This window comes from Anguilla anguilla, chromosome 12 (assembly GCF_013347855.1).
Source record: "Anguilla anguilla isolate fAngAng1 chromosome 12, fAngAng1.pri, whole genome shotgun sequence".
Lineage (NCBI taxonomy): Eukaryota > Metazoa > Chordata > Actinopteri > Anguilliformes > Anguillidae > Anguilla > Anguilla anguilla.
The window spans coordinates 2,053,804-2,069,383 of NC_049212.1; the positions used below are offsets into that span (position 1 = coordinate 2,053,804).

The following is a 15,580-nucleotide window of genomic DNA, read 5'->3' on the forward strand; positions in this document are numbered from 1 at the left end:
GGTGTGTGTGTTAGTGACTGAGTATGAGAGTGTGTGTGTGTGTGTGTGTGCACTGGTGAATGTGTGTTTGCGTGTGCAAGAGATTGTGTGTTTCTATGTGTGTAGGTGTGTGTGCATGTGTGTGATTGGGTGTGAGAGAGTGTGCATGTGTGTGTTAGTTTGTGAGTGTGTGTGCATGAGTGTGTGCATGCGTGGGTGTGTGAGTGCGTGTGCATGAGTGAACATCAGTGTGCGTATTTGTGAGTGTGTGTGTGTGAGTGTGAGAAAGAAAGGGTGTGTGTGAGAGTATGTGTGCGTGCTGGAGTGTAAGTGAGAGAGTGTGTGTGTGTGCGTGTGTCTACTTTAGTGAGCAAAGGGATACTGAGCAGTTACACACTAAATCTAGCACAGACAGGTGTGTGTTGAGTGAAGTGTGTGTGTGTGTGTGTGTAGGTGTGGGTGCATGTTTGTCTATATGTATCTGAGTGTGTGTGTGTGAGTGTACATGAGTGTGTGTGGTGTGTGTGTGTGTGTGAGTGGGTATATGAGTGAGGTGTGTGTGTGTGTGTGTGTGTGTATGTGTATATGAGTGCGTGTGCGCATGCATGTGTGTAGGTGTGGGTGTGTCTACGTGTATCTGAGTGTGTGTGTGATTGAGTGTGTGTGTGTGTGTGTGTGTATGTGTATATGAGTGTGTGTGGTGTGTGTGTGTATATGAGTGAGTGTGTGTGTGTGTATGTGTATATGAGTGTGTGCACGCACATGAGTGTGTGTGTGTGAGTGGGTATATTACATTACATTACATTACAGGCATTTAGCAGACGCTCTTATCCAGAGCGACTTACACAGCTTTTACATAGTGTTTTACATTGTATCCATTTATACAGCTGGATATATACTGAAGCAATTCCGGTTAAGTACCTTGCTCAAGGGTACAACGGCAGTGTCCTTACCCGGGAATCGAACCTGCGACCTTTCGGTTACAAGCCCAGTTCCTTACCCACTGTGCTACACTCCGTCCTCCGTATATGAGTGTGGAGTGTGTGTGTGTGTGTGTATGTGTATATGAGTGTGTGTGTGAGTGGATATGAGTGTGGAGTGTGTATGTGTGTGTGTATGTGTATATGAGTGTGTGCGCGCATGAGTGTGTGTGTTTCTCTACTCCAGTTGGCAGAGGGACACTGAGGAGGAGGAGTCCCACACTGCAAATCCAGCACAGTGGGTTGTGTGTTGAGTGAAGTGTGTGTGGAATCTGTGCAGGAGGGTCAGTGTGTCAGACTCAGAGACGCTGTAGAAGGACAGAGTGCCAGCCGGACGGTCCACACACACTCCTACCCTGTACACACACACTCCTCTACCATCATCATCATCACACACTCCTGCTCTGCGGTAGGGGGAGGGGGGGGCAGGTATGTGTGTTCGGTTCTTATTGTGACAGACAGAGTATCTGAGTTTATCAGAGTAACTGAATTTATCAGAGTCACTGCGTTTTTGGCAGCTCAGTCTCCAGGAGTTTTTATTCTCTCCAAACACACAGTCATAATCCAGTCCTTTCCTGCTGATTTCTTTATCTGTCACTGCTATACAAACCCCTCCCTCCCCCTCAGGCACACTGCACTCAGCCTCCCAGTAACAGCGCTCACACACACTCTCTCTGCACACAACCTGGGGATAGTACTCAAATCTCTCTGGATGATCAGGATATGGCTGCTCTCTCCCTGGTGTGCATGTCACCCTCCTGTTCCCCTCAGACAGAGACAGCGCTCTGTGCGCTGTGTTTGGATCCAGTGTGAGCTGACAGCCGTCTGCACACCAGAGACATTAATGAGATTAATTATCATTATTAATATTCACCTCATTATGTGTCTGAGAGAGAAAAGGCTGTCATAGTACCTCTGTGTGTGTGTTTGTGTACGTGTGTGTTTCTGTTTGTGTGTTTATGCGTGTAAGAGAGAAGTCTCTCTCACTCACACACACACACACACACACACAGCAGAGTGTGTATCTATGGAAAGTGTTCTGTGTCGATACACACTCACATTTCCTGGGCCCTGGTTTGGTCCTGTTCTCTCCTCCATGGTCCACACTGTAAGAACAGCGGAACAGAATTTTGAATTTTAACAATCCTTTATTTCCACTCTCAACACACCAATGACATCACATAAATAAAAACAAAGACACAATAAAACACAAAACCACGATCATATGAAAAACACACAAATCTGTCACAAAGGAAACATATTCAATTCCCTCACCCGATTCCATGTGCAAAAATAGCTCCCACCCCTCCACTGAACATTAAACACCCTTATAACACAAACACTCTGAAACACACTCAGGCTCTCCATTGCTTTGTAATACTGAAACTCCACCATCACTGTGTCCCTGACCAAACCCCTAACTACAACAACCACATCTTGTCTGTCCCCTCCACCAATCGTATTTTACTCAATTGTAGAAACAGCTATTCTTGCCTCAAAATTAAATTAATGAGCTGGCACTTATCTGTCTTTGTTTTTATTGGAAATCAAGGATAAAAATATTACTTGTAAATGTTTCCCCTAGTAACCAAAATAAACTTCCCAAAAAAGAAAAGAGAGGCTGAAGTCTGGCACACCCCGAAAAACAATGATTAACAGATTCTCTCTCCATGCAGAATGGACAATGGTGGGATCCTACCGGGTTAATCACAGAAATAAAACTATTTACTGCAGTGATCCCGCGCAGCACCCTCCACTGTAGATCCCCCCCAACCCCTTCTGCATGTGTGTGTATGCGTGCATGTGTGTGTCTGTATGTGCGTGTGTGAGGTGCAGTGTGTAAACTCTCTGTACTTACAGCAGTGTGAGTGTGTCCAGTTTAGCAGCAGACAGCGCTCTCACTCCTGAGCCTCCTGGGTGATTGTATCTCAGGTCCAGCTCTCTCAGGTGTGTGTGTGTGTGTGTGTGTGAGAGAGGTGCAGTGTGGAAACTCTCTGTACTTACAGCAGTGTGAGTGTGTCCAGTTTAGCAGCAGACAGCACTCTCACTCCTGAGTCTCCTGGGTGATTGTATCTCAGGTCCAGCTCTCTCAGGTGTGTGTATGTGTGTGTGTGTGTGTGTGAGGTGCAGTGTGGAAACTCTCTGTACTTACAGCAGTGTGAGTGTGTCCAGTTTAGCAGCAGACAGCGCTCTCACTCCTGAGTCTCCTGGGTGATTGTATCTCAGGTCCAGCTCTCTCAGGTGTGAGGGGTTTGAACACAGAGCTGAAGCCAGAGAATCACAGCCTCTCTGTGTGACTCTACAGCCTGACAGCCTGCGGAGAGAAGGACACACACACCTTACACACATTAATATAAACTAACAGGGCTGTGTGTGTCAAACACATAGCAGTGTTTACACACCTCACACACATTAATATAAACTAACAGGGCTGTGTGTGTCAAACACATAGCAGTGTGTTACACACCTTACACACATTAATATAAACTAACAGGGCTGTGTGTATCAAACACATAGCAGTGTGTTACACACCTTACACACATTAATATACACTAACAGGGCTGTGTGTGTCAAACACATAGCAGTGTGTTACACACCTTACACACATTAATATAAACTAACAGGGCTGTGTGTGTCAAACACACAGCAGTGTGTTACACACCTTACACACATTAATATAAACTAACAGAGCTGTGTGAGTCAAACACATAGCAGTGTGTTACACACCTTACACACATTAATATAAACTAACAGGGCTGTGTGAGTCAAACACATAGCAGTGTGTAAATATATATAAAATAAAATGGATGTGGAGTGAGTCATTATCAAACGCATTTGAGTTTACACCCCACTAGTCTGACTCACAGGACCCAGACTGTGGGTATAAGCCCGCCATTGGCCGACTATTTCAATCAGAATTCACCTCCCCTTCCGCTATCTGCGTGTTACCGTATTCAAAGTCCCCGTCGCTACGTGAAACAACAACAACCTCCAAGCTAGCAACCTGCACGCTGAAAATGGCAAGTTTTGACGAAAATTTGGATCGTGCAATAAGGCAGGCCTGCTTGGTTCTTTCGGTGAATGGTTGTAAATACAAAGAATATGTTTAGAACATTTGCTGTCTGACAAGGACGTTCTTGCATGTTTGCCCACCGGTTATGGAAAAAGTTTCATATACCAAGCTTGGCCTATCGACTGCAGTGAGCTAGCGAGGGTAAACACAGAGAAATGGCGTGAAAATGCCATGGTTTTGGTAGTGTCCCCTTTGGTTGCGATAATGGAGGACCAGGTGAAAACCCTGCAGTCAAGGGGGGTAGCTGCAGCGTACGCCGGGCAAGATCCAGACATGGACGAGAAAATAGCTGCTGGCCAGTACTCCATTACGACACTATTTTGCAAGGGCACCATCACTGCATCCTGGGCTTAGCGCCACCCAAGACGAGTGTGATTGGTTTAAATAAATACAAACAAGCCAGAGTGTTTTTTTCCTCTATAGCGGAATGATAATGGGTTGAGCCAGACCTTTCTCCAGCGCTGGCACAGCGCTGAAACAAAGTGTGGAGATGGGTCTGGCTATGCGAGACTAACACCCCACCACAGTTCAGGAAACAGGACTAATTCATTTTATTCATTCATGTGTATAGAGTCTTATTCATCCAAGAGGAAGAACAGGAACATGCTGTTTCAGTTCTGTAGAGTGTCTGTTTTCACATTAGAAACATTGACATCAGTGTTGTATTTAGTCACATTGTAGCCCTTATTTATTGAAGGGTGTGTGTTTGTACTCACCCCAGTCTCTGCAGTTTACAGTGTGGGTCCTCCAGTCCAACAGAGAGCGCTGTCACTCCTGAATCCTGCAGCTCGTTGTCTCTGAACTCCAGAACTCTCAGCTCTGAGTGAGGAGAACGCAGGACTGAGGCCAGAACATCACAGCAGCCCTCTGTGAGATTACACCAACCCAGCCTGTGGAGAGAGCACAAACACACACACACACACACACGCATGTACACACACACACACACAGACGCACACACACAAATTCACAGCTGTGACACTGAGTTCCTTGGCAGTTGATATATATGCACATACGCGGTCCTGAGATGTACACACAAAAACAGGGAGGGGGTGTGTAAATTAAGTTCATTAAGTATTCTGACTAATTCACAAAAGTCTAAGGCAATTACTGGGCTCTATTCACCAATAAATATGATGAAACCTCAAGGTTGGGAGTCTACTGCAAGGGATTCATTGCCAAACCCTTTTCATATGATGAACTTATCTGACTTGCAAACATTAATTTAATCTGCAAACACAAGAAACAGCATTTTTGTGGTGCACTTTACCTCACCTGACATGTTCTTCGGTCCATGAACATCTATACGTTTTAAAAGCGTTCATCACCATGAATCGATAAATCTAATTATTAATGTACAGGTGAACCCCATTAGCTGAATACACTGCTGTTATCATGATAATATTTTCTTCCTAATCTTGTAACCATCAAGTTATCAAACAATTTGTGGTTAACTAATACAGTGTTTTTGGCATTAATTTTAAAAGTTTCAAAAAAGTAAAATGAAACCGCATTCAATACAAAATTGCCAATTCTTATTTAAAGTTACAATCTCGAAGATTTCAGTTTCGTTCTCTATGGCGGTGCCAATGGCGAGAAGCGGTAATTGCAGGTGCGTTTTTGGACCTCACTTACCATAGATCCAACCGGATCAATTGTTGCTGTTGTTGTAAATTTAGCTTTGGCTTTGACTCACAGGCACGAGTTAGCTAGCTAGCAGCCCAACCTACCTTAACGTTACTTCATGAACCAACCTAGCTAGTGGAGCCAGTGAAGAACTAAGCAGCTTACTATCACAGACAACTTAAATATATACACCAGAATATAAAATAACATGAAGGTTTTATCTAACCAGTCATGATATCATTGGACAGATCTGGCACGATCTACCAGCAATGCAACTGCGGCATGATAGTGTTCAACTGGAATTACACTGCAGCGCCATCTAGTGGCTGTATGAGAACACCACAACTGATTATTGCCACTTACTTTTACTGCTGGGAGAAACTAGATCTGTAAAAACATGTGGTCTTTTGAAAATCCACACATTGCACCTATTTACTGCATGTCCTTGCCCTATAATCCATCCATTCATTTTTTTTCTCGCACGCTTTTGCGAATATAAAAGGCTAATTATTGCGCTGAATTTAATTATTATTGCAACAATGATAATAATAATGATAATAAAAGCCTGATGTATTAAGTCATTTTTTTATCTTTTAAAACCCCTTACCAAATGTTTGGCAGACCTTGTGGAGTAATATAAACTGCACAAAAAATTAAATAAGTGGTGGCATTTGAAAGTTATGTGAAAACTTTCTTGAGGAGTGAGGAGTCTCCTTGTTTCATCCTGTATTATGACCATTTGTGCCCTCTACCCTCTGCCTAGCAAGAGAAGTGATCCTGAAGAACTATGTTTAGAGAAATGAAGCCCCCACTTTGTTCAGCTTTTATTAAACATTTGTCACTTGCATTGTCCCAATTAAGCCGGTTAAATATGAAATCGGTAAAACGGGACATTTCTCCACATTTGTTTTTTTTTTTTTTGTTTCTCATTTCTTTCTGCGTGACCCATGTTGCTTTAGGCTTGCTCCTGAGGGGGTTTAGGCCAGGGTTGTCTGTGAAGCGTATTGTGACAATTGCTGTGAAATATGCTATACAAATAAAATTTGGTTGATTGATTGATGTTCTAGGAATTCTGAACACGAGCGCTGATCTGCTGTCAAGGAGAAACCCACTGTACGGGGAATGGTGTCTCAATCCCCAGACTGTGGAAATGTTACTGCAGTGATTATCCCTCTCCTTTATGTACAGCCATGCACACTCCCGCTACGCATGGACCTCCTGTCTCAGGTGAACAGGGAAATACACCACCCCTGCCCCGAGCGAGTAGCTCTATGAGCTTGGCCCGTGAGAGGCATAACCTCAACGCATTAGGGCTTCCCTCTCACGTGGCTGCAACCATCCAGAGCACGAGAGCGCCCTCTACCAGGCCACTTTATGACAATAAGTGCCAGGTGTTTTAAAGATGGTGTGCCTCTTGTCAGTCAGTGCCTTACCAGTGGTCTGTTACAAATAAAGAGAAATCCTTTACTATCATTAAGGTCGACCTGGCAGCTCTCACTGCTTGTCATGTTGGGTTCAGAGACTATGCAGTGGGGCAGCACCCCCTCATTCACAGGTTCATGAAGGGGGCTTACTATTCTCTGCCTGTTGCTAAAAAGCTCATTTCCCCTTGGGATTTATCACTGGAGCTGGAGGCTCTCTCTTTAAGCCCGTTTGAGCCTATAAATGAGATAGATTTAAAACTGCTGTCTCTCCAGACAGCATTGCTGCTCGCACTAGCCTCAGCTAAGTGAGTCAGTGACCTCTATGTGCTCTCAGTGCATCTCTCATGCACAATATTCTCCCCTAATATGGATTGGGTTTTTCTTAAGCTCAATCCAGCCTTTATGCCTAAAAGCTTCCCTCCTTTCACATGTGAGATGTTAGAGCTTGCTGCTTTTCACTCACCATCTTTCTCCTCTGAAGAGGAGCATAGGTTGCATATGCTGTGTCCTGTGTGTGTTCTCCACACGTATATGGCAAAGACTAAGGCTTTTAGAAAGAGCTCTTAGTCACCTGGGCCCCTGCCTGCAAAGGGAAAGCATCTCTAAGCAGCGGCTGTCCCATTGGCTTGTGGAAGCTATTGTTATGGCATATGATCCAAAGAGGATAACGCCCCCCTTGGGCCTGAGGGCTCATTCTACGAGGAGCATGGCTGCATCGTGGGCCCTATTCCATGGGGTTTCCTTGCAGGAAATTTATTCAGCTGCAGGCTGGGTTTTGCTAGGTTCTACCACCTGAACGTCACCAGGAGGCCGGTAGCCCACTCAGTTGTGGGGGTGAGCTCTGTGTGAGGCACACACATCTCCCCTCATCCGCTATGGGTTTTAGTGCTTCACATTGTTCCTGGGTCCTGGCTATAGCTTTGGGCAGTGGAATGTCTTTAGTACTTCCCCACATGGGATGTGCCAGACACCACCCTCCCCTCAGGGGAGGAGGCATCCCTTGCTGGCCTGACACCATCTCAGCTGTGAGCATAAGGCATTCTGGGAGCTGTCTATACATCCCCATAGGTGTGTCTCAAACACGAGATGATTAAAGAGAAATTTAGCTTACAATCGTAACCCTGGTGGAGAAATCCACCAAGACTGCACTGCTTGCCGTGCATGAGAAGTGCATATGTTCACTGAGGAGTATTCAATTCAATTTTATTTGCATGGTGCTTTTTACAGACAGACATTTTACAAACCGTCACAAAGACGCTTTACAGCGTAGAAAGGCGGGAAACAGAGCAAACAGAGCAAACACCAGGCGCTGCAGTGTGGCCTCCTTTAGCATTGGACATGCTACTGTCTGTCAGAGCCAGACTTGGTGCAATTGGATGCTTCTGCGAAGGTCAAGACTGGATGACATTCCCCATAGGTGGATCTCTCCACTCATTGTTTCAGAGGACTGGTTTTGGGGTAACAAGAGATCAAGTTTTGGGGTAACACCCTTACTGAGGTACTCACTGGGCAAATTGTTAGTTTCACTAGCAGAATGGGCAGCTCCTCTGGGAAAAAATGACTGTATAAGAGAAACAATACACCTAATGATTGAAATTTTCTGCTGAAACATTTGGAGAAAAAACTTACAGCTGACAGCAGAAGTTTCTTTTGGCAAGTCAATTAGGGCAATCGATTAGAGACAGATTTAAATTTAGTGACATCACAACATAACTTGTTTCAGGATGGCTGCACCCTCATGCAAAAAAGGAAATTTTTAGCTTTTTTTCTAGTAAATACAGGTTGATTTCAGTTTTGAAGGCAGGGCCATATCTTCTATAACGTAAAAAGCAAACAAACCAGAGCACATTGTGAGTGCTTCTGTTCCCCTTTAATACTGTGTCCTTGTTTTAATATTGTAAATTAATATAGCCTCTATTTATTTTAAACAGTTTGAGTTGCATGTTTTGACATGAAGATTGATCCATCAGATTACTCTGTGTGGCAGGGATTGGTTTGTGAGGGAGGTTCAGGGCAATCAGAGGACCACGCCTACTGGTTAAGTAGGCACACACACCTGGATAACATTACTAATCAGTCCTGGGTTTAAAAGTGTGTGTTCTTTTCCCTGTAGGTGTCTGAGACCGGGGACTGACTGACTGACTGACGAGAGAGAGAGAAAGAGAAAGAGAGAGAAAGAGAGAGAAGCGGCAGAAAGAGCCTTAGCGACAGAAAGGGCTGAAAAGCATCCCCGTTGTGCTGTCTTGTTCTGGTTATTTCAGTTTGTTATTTTACTACATTATTTTGTTACCTGGAATCCATGAGGAGGAAGGGAGAATAAGTTTGTTTCCTTTAATTATTTTCTATCAATAGTCTCTCTCTCGCTAAGCCCACAGTAAATGCTGGTGAAATCCGGATCTTTTCCCACAATTCCCTGCGTCCAACTCCTCTGTTCACAAAAGGGGTGTGTCACGGCATGTGACTCTGCCTTTCACTTTCAACAAATTCACCATTTACTAGAAAATTGGTATTTGGTATTGGTGGAGCAGTAGATGCTGTAACAGTGTGTGACATCACCTGAGAAGATCCAGGAGACAGCAGCACTGAGTCTCGATATACTTGTGGCAGTGCCTGCAGTGCAGCTGAAGCAGTCAGAATAGCTGTGGCTGACACAGCTAGTGGAGGAAACTCTGGCTGCCGAGGCGTGGAATGCTGAGGGTGAGCGGAAGGAAGGGTCTCAGCCTGGTCCATGTCAGAAGCCTGAGGAAGATGCAGGAAACTAGCAGGAGGTAATGGAACATCTGGACTGGCGGATTCAGGGTCAGCGGTGAGTAAGATGGTGACACGTTTGGCTACCTCCCAGTCACTCTCTGCTTTCTTCAAGCGACGGCTTCAGTTGTATGGTTAAAGATTCTTTAGCCTGGATAGCCTCCTGAAGACGTCGAGCTGGTGCATCTGGAACCGCCTTGTCCATATTATTTAATTAGCTGCACTCACTCCGGCTCGAAGGGCCAGTGTAGCAGAGGGTGTAAACCTTCACTTGGAGTTTACTGGTTGAGGAGGCTAATATGGACACGAATGACTCCGATTAGAGAATCTGGCTCCCGAGGAGTGATATATTTTATTCTCTACAAACATGTGCAATGCAATTGCCATTAAGACATAGAGATGGCAATGATGGATTTGAACAGAATTATACCAACTGTGGGAGGTTGGGTGTGTTTGTGTGTGTGTGGTATTAGTTGCATGAACGCACAAGCAGCAAAACGAAATTCGGGAAAGTTTCCATAAATGCCTACCGCTCTCCCAGCGCACATGCCAAACAAAACCAGAAGGCTGTTTTATAGAAAAACCACGCCAGGACCCTAGGCACCACTGACATGCTTTCTCACAAGCATTGTCTAAACATTAGTGCAGCCAGCTTGAAGACCAATGCATGAGGCAGGAAACTGACACAACGCTGTTAGCCAAAATAAATACAAACATGGCCAAGCTGGAAGATAAAATCATATCCGACAATCCCGTTGCAATTGTGAACGGCACAATTGATTCTGCATGGAATTATGGGTCATAAAATCATGACAGGCAGACAGAGAATGAAAATAAACAGTGCAAAACTGAAACGGCAAATCACAATTTTGGCTATATTACAACATCGCTCCGCGAAATAAATATAACTTCTGCACTAATCAAGCTCCAAATTCATAAGAAATTGTCACATCCTGCTAAATAATTTGCACTTTTGATAACCTAGAGACTATATTATCATCAACCCTTCTGTCATATGCAAATTACATAGTAGGCTAACTTGTGCAACCTATTTGAGTGAGGTTCCTGTAGGAATTCACATACAAAGCACAGTAGATTAAATATTTTTCACTAGGAGTCTGAAGTCGGAATCAGTCGCTGCATGACTCTCGTTTCTCACTCATCAAGGGTCCAAGGCATCAAATGAGCCTCAAACCACCGTGCTGCTGCCAGATATGCAGTAGATACTACAAGCATTGTTTCTCCTGAATATTTTTTCCATTGAGTTCAACAGGAAAATTAATCAGGAGAAACAATGCTTGTAGTATCTACTGCATATCTGGCAGCAGCACGGTGGTTTGAGGCTCATTTGATGCCTTGGACCCTTGATGACTTAAAGCCATTTAGCCAACAAATGTGTTCCATACTGTATCAGCATAATTTACAGCTGAATCTAGTCCCACCCCCCAATTCCCATAGAGATCCATTCAAATGCAGAGAGTTTTGTATTGCTTGTAGGACAACCTGAAAATAAAATATCCAGACTCTGATGATGTTGATAGGTCACATACATCAGGAAGTCATGGCATGCAAATGATATGCAACCAAATACAAAACATGACTATTTTATTTGACATTATGTTAATTTGTCTACCGTATAAGTGAATTTCTCTGTTTCTAGCTTTTCCCCAAACAGTTCACTGCAGCAAAAGTAAATGAGCAAATGTTGGTACAGGAGGTCTCAGGAGTGCATTTTTGAAATTCCTGCAAATTTTCTGACCAATGATTTGTTGTTAAGACCATTAAAAGCTTAATTTTTTGCCATTTTGGGCTTGGCCCATTTTTTTGCCCAGGAGTGTACATTTTCAGTGTCTGTTCTTTGTATATACACTACAGTTACTCATGTTAACCATTAGTTGAAGACATTGTTTCACAGCTTAAAAAGGTGTTAAACAAAATTTGGTGATGATTTATAGTTTTTGTGTTAATATAAGAGCAGTTAAAACAGACCAGCCATGGCCATGAACACTAAAATAAGGGGGGGAGCAACGAACACTGGAGGAAGGTTAACTCATACTTTGGTTGCAGTAGCACCGAATGTCTGAGTTCAATAATCTCGACCACTAGGGGCTTTGCGCTATGAGGTTAAATTATTTAATAGCTTTATCTACTCCGATTTTGCATACTTCCTTGTTAAACGTCCTGTTAAAGTGAGCCCAGATGCAGATTCTGTTTTATGTTTGTGTGGAACGCCCATTGTGATTACACTGTAGGCAGAACATTTCACCTCCCTAGTAAAATGTGAAATGGAACAATGATTCAGTGTTGAAGAGTGAAATTGAGGATTTTAAGGTTGATGATGCTCTGGGGAAGATGTCTGTGCTACACTCTCCAACAGCAGCACTCTGCACCTGAATTAGACGTCCTGCTGGACTAAACTCTGACAGTTCTACAGTTATTCTGACCCAAAATGCCACTTTTCTTATACTCTACGTTCCCTGAATTGGGGCAAAGGGCCCATCTACCTTATCTATAATCTTTTCTCTGGGCTTAATCCTCCCATCCCATCCCAGAAGTGTAGCTGTGGGATGTTTCACACAGCTACCACTAAAAGTGAAGATGCAAAAGATACATCTTTCACAGTGGACAGTAAGTATTCTTTTTCACTTTTGGTTTAATGTGACAAACTCCTCACTGCACTGCAAGCTAAAGCTGGCGGTATACTCAGTAAGAAGAAAGAAGTTCAGGATTGAGAACCACCGGCGAACATGTCCACCAACACCATTGTCGGTATACTCAGTGAGAACACCGCACCGTTTGATGTCACTCCACGCTGCTGGGGGGCGCAGAATACTTACGAGGTAGCTATTAACTGGGGCTGGAATCTCGCCCAGACCTCCGTCTCACGGCTACGCCATGGATGTATAAAGAGAAGGGCTACGCGAGATCACAACACAAAACAAAAAGTTTAAAGTGTTAAAAGTGGCTTTAGTTTATCTAGCTATGTAAAAGAAGAAAAAAAGGGGAAGGAGATGGTATGTTCGCCATCTAAATCAGAGTAGGACAGAGAATGGAGAGTTTTGTCTGTACATTCGGCAAATGTGGAGTTTAGACGAGGGGGTCCACTTCTCTTATTTCCGAATGTGTGCTAGGCATTTTGATGACTTGCTGAAATTCATCAAACATGCAGGAACTCACAGAAATCCCATCTCTACAGAAGAGAGATTGGCATTGACTCTCCGTACATTAGCATGTGAAGTCTGCCCTCTGAACTCTCAACCGTGACGTAACCAACCACGTGATATTTGGACCAATAGCTGAGAGGGGGAGGTCGGAGTTCTCCCTGGGGGCCGTCGCACACTGCACCGTGAGAACACACAACACTGTGTGTTTTTGTTCTTCAGTTGTTCTCATTGCGCCTTTTTGCTCAAAAAGTTATACTTCTTACTAAGAATACCACCTACTTAACACACAGCTAAAGGCAGAGTCACTTCAGAAACAGGCTCAAATATATGTATGGATGTGATAAAAGTTTATAATAGAAGATGAAGAAAAGTAATTTAAAGTTTCTGTAACTAGTGAAGAAAATTACAGTTAGAAGGACCATCACCATAGGTCCTTGCAGCAGGACATGCAACATATACAGAAATGATAGATTTGATCATAAGGGCATGCCAGTCATACAAAGTCCCAAAGGGCCAAATTACTTTAAACTATTCAGGAAACATTAGGTACCATTGCTTTGGAATACAGCTTGTTTAATTTGTGTGAGCTAAGATATTGTTTCATGTAACTTGGTGCAATTTTAATATCAATACTTTTAATGGCAGGCCTAGATTTGAATGAATGACTTAAAGACAGTACACTGTATGTGTAAGTAACTTGGCATTTTTGTATGTTGAAAATGTGTTTTTCATCAGATATCATTTCTTTTTGTACTGGGTTTGTTATGAGTCAGTGAAAATAGCAATTCATATAAATTAGGCTATGAGAAACATGCATGCACATAAATGCACACAAACACACATTCTAGCTGAAAGAAACACATAGGCATAGATCTAATCTTTTTACTTTACCATTAATGACAAATAAATGAAAGTGTATGTCATTTTTAAATGAAAGTGGTTTTGATGGGCTATTGTACATGACAGACCTACTAATTGTCTGCGTGGCAGTAGAGGATATATATAGGGCTAGCTAACATTAATTTAGAAATATGGGGTTGCAGGGTCGCTACAGTAGTCTAGTTAAGAAGTAGTTACAGTACCAGTACTGGCACAACTCCACCATTTTGACTTTTAAAAAAGTGATATACCAGGCATGGAGAAGTCATCATCTGGCGCCACTTTCTGTACGACCAGTAATGTTACCTACCAGACAGAAATGCATCACTGATTTTAGTGCTTAATTTCAGAGCCGTCTGTAGTAACATTATACACAAGATCTGTTGTATCTTTAGCAAGGTAGCTAATGTAAAACTTGAAGGTGAAGGTGGAACTGTCTAATGTGTGGGTGTATTTTATTTGGATTTGTGAAATATAAATGAGTTTCCCACAAGGATTTTACAGATGCCAAAGCAATAGTATAAGTGCTTTATTTTTAGTTAGCCATCAATCCAGTGTAATTAGTTAGAGGATCGCGTGAGTCCGAGGGGGGATGAACTTGTATCTGTTACAAAAAGTTCCAATGGCAACCCAGTGAGCTAAAAGAATGCAGACATTATGGCTGCAAAGTTTTGTACTGTTAAACGTGTACGTGTATATTTGTGTGCGTATCTGATGTTTCTATTGGCTGATATACCTAAATTTTAATTGGGGAGATTTATTCTTTGTGGGCCTGGAGCATTTATGATGATGCAATCAGGCAGGAAGAAAAACGAAAAAACACAAAATCCCCTAAGTTTGGGGCTTTATTGTGCGGACGTGTGACATTGTTTGTGAATTCTGTCTGTTGAAATGAGGTCAGAAGGTACAGAAATGAATGTTTTTTAAGGGCTGAGAATCTGTGGTCATTGCAGTTATTTTTGAAGGGAACCCTGAAAAGTGCCAAACTCTCTGGGCTGTATAGGTATAGGGCATGCCACCCCGCCAAGGCGTAACTTGGCGGGATGGCATACCGTACCTGCCATCCCAATTAAACATTTAAACTATTGCTTTTGCATCTGTATAATCTTTGCGGAAAATCCATCCAAATGATTGTTAAAGCTGTCTATTCCTGGTTATTGGCAACTTTCATATTTTGTCATAAGATAAACTGTTTTCTCTTACACTGCACCAAACTACATGGCTCACTTATACGCTGACTGAAGTGTGCATCTCTGTAAGAACCAATCACTGCATTGGCCTCGCTAATAAAGTTTTGGGGTAACACCCTTACTGTGTTACTCACTGGGCATATTTGTTAATTTCACTAGCAGGATGTGCAGCTCCTCTGGGACAGCTGCTAGAGTCAGTGTCCAGATGGATAAAATAATACAGAGGTCATGAATTGCTCACTTGTACGCTGACTGAGGTTTAAGTGTCAGAGAACACTTAGATGGCAGCAGTAGAGTGTCTCTCTCTCCAGGGTGCAGTGTCTAGCGATAATTTCATATGAGCACACCCCAGTCAATATGCATATATGCTAAATTGTATTCACACAAACATTCAGGTTACAGGTTTTGAAAATGAATGAAATCAGGAAATTTGTTTTCTTCCCTGTGACAAAATTCAAACCCTTACACAGCCACAACAGTTAAGGTCACACAGTACACAGCACTACTCACCCCAGTC

At 43.1% G+C, this 15,580-nt stretch overlaps 1 protein-coding gene across 1 annotated transcript; it reads right to left on the reverse strand.

Moving 5' to 3' along the window:
• Nucleotides 1-1,059: 1,059 nt before the first annotated feature.
• Nucleotides 1,060-5,334, reverse strand: LOC118209906 (stonustoxin subunit beta-like). Its single transcript, XM_035385630.1, has 3 exons — nt 5,303-5,334; nt 2,019-2,059; nt 1,060-1,784 (listed from the first exon to the last, which is right to left on the reverse strand). The coding sequence occupies exons 1-3, from the start codon at nt 5,332-5,334 to the stop codon at nt 1,138-1,140; spliced, it is 720 nt and encodes a 239-aa protein (XP_035241521.1). The 3' UTR covers nt 1,060-1,137.
• Nucleotides 5,335-15,580: the final 10,246 nt, after the last annotated feature.